Source organism: Stomoxys calcitrans, chromosome 1, assembly GCF_963082655.1.
Source record: "Stomoxys calcitrans chromosome 1, idStoCalc2.1, whole genome shotgun sequence".
Lineage (NCBI taxonomy): Eukaryota > Metazoa > Arthropoda > Insecta > Diptera > Muscidae > Stomoxys > Stomoxys calcitrans.
Genome location: NC_081552.1, coordinates 269,459,243 through 269,463,668, shown reverse-complemented (window position 1 = coordinate 269,463,668; position 4,426 = coordinate 269,459,243). Strand labels below are relative to the sequence as shown.

General features: G+C 35.2%; 2 protein-coding genes across 2 annotated transcripts; one reads left to right on the top strand and one right to left on the bottom strand.

Moving 5' to 3' along the window:
• The first annotated feature begins 311 nt into the window (after nt 1-311).
• LOC106089818 (kxDL motif-containing protein CG10681) lies at nt 312-1,120 on the top strand. The gene is made up of 2 exons (XM_013255813.1): nt 312-551; nt 611-1,120. Exons 1-2 carry the CDS (start codon nt 388-390, stop codon nt 1,074-1,076), a joined length of 630 nt encoding a protein of 209 aa, XP_013111267.1. The 5' UTR covers nt 312-387; the 3' UTR covers nt 1,077-1,120.
• LOC106089807 (EARP-interacting protein homolog) lies at nt 1,016-2,385 on the bottom strand. The gene is made up of 2 exons (XM_013255803.2): nt 2,251-2,385; nt 1,016-2,195 (listed from the first exon to the last, which is right to left on the bottom strand). The coding sequence occupies exons 1-2, from the start codon at nt 2,290-2,292 to the stop codon at nt 1,110-1,112; spliced, it is 1,128 nt and encodes a 375-aa protein (XP_013111257.1). The 5' UTR covers nt 2,293-2,385; the 3' UTR covers nt 1,016-1,109.
• Nucleotides 2,386-4,426: the final 2,041 nt, after the last annotated feature.

The following is a 4,426-nucleotide window of genomic DNA, read 5'->3' as shown; positions in this document are numbered from 1 at the left end:
GGGTCTTGACTATGATGGTGAAAATATCAAATCTTCCAAGCGGATGATTTGTTATTGCCACGAAAACAACCACAAAAGCGGTAAAACGACCATTTCTTTTTTCAATTTCTTGAAACTTTTTTCAGTATTTCGTTTTCCAAGTATTTTGTTTTCATTTAAACAACACACATACACATGAAAGCACACTCATCAATGTTTGACATTAGGAAATTTGTCAAATTTTAAAAATTGTACTCAGCTGTTCGCATGACCATACCTTTAAGTTCTTGTACCATGGTAGCAACCTTAAGATACAAGTAAACGTCAATCGGCTTTGTTTAGATAAATCAGCTGACTGCTTCAGTATACCTAACAATTTTATTTTTCTTGTAAACAATAAAATTTTCTATGATGTCGTTACAAAGTTCCTATCAAGCAGAAAAGACAACAATTGAAGATGAAAGTGAATACAGTGAGTTTAATTACTCCGCTGCTGAAGCCTTTATCCAAGGTTTGGCAGGTTTGGTCAATCAAAGTGATGTAGAAAATATGATAAGGGGTCAAAAGCAAATGTTAGTAGAAATTGATTTTTATAAACCGCAATTAAAAATTTTGATTTTCTTAACTGCAGGTTGCAGCGTTTTGAAAAGACAAATGAAATGCTCCTTAATTGCAACGCTTTAAGTTTAAGCAGACTAAAACAATCCTCTGATGATTTCAAACGGCATTGCAAGGTTTTAGCTGAGATGAAAAAGGACCTGGATTACATTTTTAGAAAAATAAGATCAATAAAGCAAAAATTAAGTCATCAGTATCCACAGGCATATGCAGAAGCGCAACCCCAAAGGAGTAGTTTAGCAGAGGAGGCTGAGGAAACAGAGATACAAAAGTGTTGTGGAAGCAAAGAAAAAAGTTTGGATAAAATACAGGGTGTACACCCAGTGTCAACAAAATCCTGTGAGGTGGAGTATGTACAAATGGAGGAAGCAATTGACAATGGCAAACCTATTGAGAATGAATTGATAAAAAGAGTATGTTCAATAGAGACGGCTAATCCAAACGATTCCTCAGATTGTACATCTGAAGACACTGGATAGTAGAAGCATATTTATTAAAAATAAAAGTTAAGCTTACAAAATTATTTGATATTTATATTGCTTAGGTACTTTCGAAAGAAGCAAACGACCATCGTAACTAAGAGATGCAAATATCCAAGGATCTACATTACTCCATTCCACACAATACACAGAGTCCTCGTGTTGCTCAAATGTTTGTAGGAGTCCATCAGGTAGTACCTTACATTCTTCCACTCCGCTATTGGATAACTCCGAATTTACATTTGTTGCTTCAGAACTGACGGAACTTGCGGAAGTTAATAAAACTTTGCAATCACTTGAGCTGCTTAATAATAGTTGGTCGTGGAATGTGTTAAAACGAACCGACCACACCCAATGTGAGTGGTCATTTCTAACAAAGACTGCCTCTTTAGGATTTCGACAATCCCATATTTTAATAAATCCATCGTCCCCTCCGGTTACAAAATGGCATTGTTTATTTGGATTGCAATCTAAATCGCGGACAAATTGACCATGGGCATCCTCTATAGACCAAGCCAAATGGTTTTGATCGCGAATGTCATAGGCTTTTATATGACTCTCATGCAACGTGACAAACTGCTGGCATTGGTGATGCAGAGACCATTTACCACAGTTAAATGCATTGATATGCTTAGACGATGAGCCTGCCGACAAAACTTCGGCGATTTGGGTGTCCTTTCCTTTGACTCTGTCGTACAAAACAACCCTATTATCTATAACACATGCCAGTTTCTCCTTTTGATGCGGATGAAACTCAACAGTCTTTACTTTTTCCCCATTTATATTAAGCAAGTCCACATTACTCCAGTGTAGATATTCCGACTTTATTTCGTTTTTTTCTTCAGTTTCGTCACTGTATCTTAAGACGGCCGCCTTTGTTCTTATAATGTTTCCATTTTGTTCATTATAACACGTAGAAATTTCATAGGGATCGTGAGGGTTTGCATTCATCTTCCAAACTTCCCCCATTGAGTGTTCGAAAATTTTTGCATTAATGGTCGATTTTTCTTCATTAAATTCTAACAAGTGAACCTGGTTTGTTGAAGGCTTCAAAGAATTCGTGGCGATAAAAAAACGTACTTCATTGGGTTCGCCTAGTTGTGGAGCAAGAGCTCGCGCCTTAAAAAAATTTACTTATTGACAATTTCTTGGAATAATATAAATAATAAGCTACCTGCAACTCCAAGCCGTATATTTGTCCAAGAGACTCATCCATTCTTTTATTATAACTTAAGTTTTTCCGTCAGTTTTCCTCACAAATGAACTGCATAAAGTTAACGCCGTCGCTAACTCACGAAAACAAAAAAATTTCTAAATTCACAGGGTGACACAAAGTGAAAAAATTAACAAGTACGGAAACTTATCATCTTAAAGGTGGAACGCTCGTTTTTCGCGGTGAAAAAAAATTGCCGAAATGTTTTAATTTTCCTTAACTTGATTTTTGAAGTATTGGAAATTTGACATTTTGAGACGCCCGAGGGAAGCACAATTACAGTCGCTATGAGACTCACTCAAAACTCAAATGTACTTTAAAGTTAAATGCATTATTTATTGAAGAAGTATGGACACACCAACAACTTGCGCCCTAGGAAGACGTTAAAATTTCTCCGGTCCCGAACATTCCGGATTATCGAGGTCCGACTGTATTTGCTTCATTGCAACATTTAATTTTGAATGACCGGCGTTGGACATGTCCAGGTGTAAATTGTTTTTTTTTGTTTTCTTCATTTCATTTTGCAAAAACTTACTTCATAAGAGTATACTTGTTTGTTTTTTTTTTGCAGAGCAAAACCAAAATATATTAATTTACTGGTAGTGGCAGTTGCCCAACAACAAAATATTGAGTGCACTATCTGTCAAAATCAGTGATTAGTGCAACTTTGATTTTGTGTATGTATTTTGTGTATGCCCAAAAAGTAATTGCGGATTTTTCATATAGTCGCCGTTGACAAATTTTTTCACAGCTTGTGACTCTGTAATTGCATTCTTTCTTCTGTCAGTTATCAGCTGCTACTTTTAGCTTGCTTTAGAAAAAAGTGTAAAAAAAGTATATATGATTAAAGTTCATTCAAAGTTTTATTAAAAATGCATTTACTTTCTTTTAAAAAATCCGCAATTACTTTTTGGGCAACCCAATAGTTCCCGCCATTTTTCGCTGTTTGTGAGTGCTATGGTTCTTAACTAAAATACACACACAACCAAAACTCATTGACAGATAGTGCACTTCGCGAGAAAAAATTGTACTCAGCTGTTTACGGTACACTACCTGCTAGTTATGTCATGTGCAAACCCAACAACGACAACGTAATCCAGTCACTCCCACTATCAGCTCAAATCGTATTGGCACGCATAAATACGATGATACAGGTGGTGGCCGTGCTAATAACTGTTGCAAGATAAAGTATGGACACACCAACATCTTGCGCCCTAGAATTTGAATTACATAGACTATTAGAATACAAGCAATAAAAATATGTTTGTTCAATTAACAAAACAATGTCTTCGCTCATGTACTTGAAGAGTGGCATACATAAATCAAAAAATAAGTTTTTTGAGCATTTTGAGCATTTCAGCATTTTTAGCATTTTTTTGCTAAATCAATTTTTTTTAGTTATGTCACTCTTCGACTACATGAGCTTTATTTATGCTTCTTTAGAAACCTTATCATAACATTTTTATGCTGGCGCTGTGGCGTAGTTGTGCACCTTTCTTCAGTCACTTGGCATTCTCTCTTAGAACGAAGTTTTCGTTAACCATTTGTCGCCAGTAGTTTTATCGGCATGTACAATAAAGCCCATTTTCTTGGCCCGTGACAGAGAGAATCATTTTTTAAATAAATTCCATTTCAGCTTTTGCCTTTATTATAGCTGATTATTGCCTTTCATTATTGCTCAGCAGATTTATTTGTTTTGTAGTAATTAATGAAACATATGTTTACTTGGCAGTTACCCATGCTGTCAGTAGCATTTTTATCAAAAAAGCGGTTTTAAATTCAAAATCTTTAAAGTGTCCAATACGGTATCTTTGTTTTAATAAGTGAAAAACGGATTTCCTGAATGTTTACACTTTAAAGAATGTAGACACCAAATCTTTGGTATGATATTCCATTATAAAATTACATTAGTATCAGTGTGTACGAAAGTTTTTTCTGGTCTCCACGATGTAAGTCGTTCGCTAAAATCTTTGCACAATTGCTAAAATCATAATTTTCTGTCGTCGCTAGAGACAGAAAATGGTTGAATAATTTTTTTAAGTTTGTGTCACCCTGAGAATTTAGAAATTTGTTTGTATCGAAAGTTAGCGACGTCGTTAACTTCGTGCGGAATAAACAAACAATAAACATTATTGGG

Excerpts from the sequence above, each read along its gene's own strand:
- LOC106089818 (XM_013255813.1), top strand. The coding sequence starts at position 388 with ATGATGTCGTTACAAAGTTCCTATCAAGCAGAAAAGACAACAATTGAA. Across the intron at positions 552-610 it reads ATAAGGGGTCAAAAGCAAAT|GTTGCAGCGTTTTGAAAAGA; the intron begins GTTAGTAGAAAT and ends TCTTAACTGCAG.
- LOC106089807 (XM_013255803.2), bottom strand. The coding sequence starts at position 2,292 with ATGGATGAGTCTCTTGGACAAATATACGGCTTGGAGTTGCAG. Across the intron at positions 2,196-2,250 it reads TATACGGCTTGGAGTTGCAG|GCGCGAGCTCTTGCTCCACA; the intron begins GTAGCTTATTAT and ends AATTTTTTTAAG.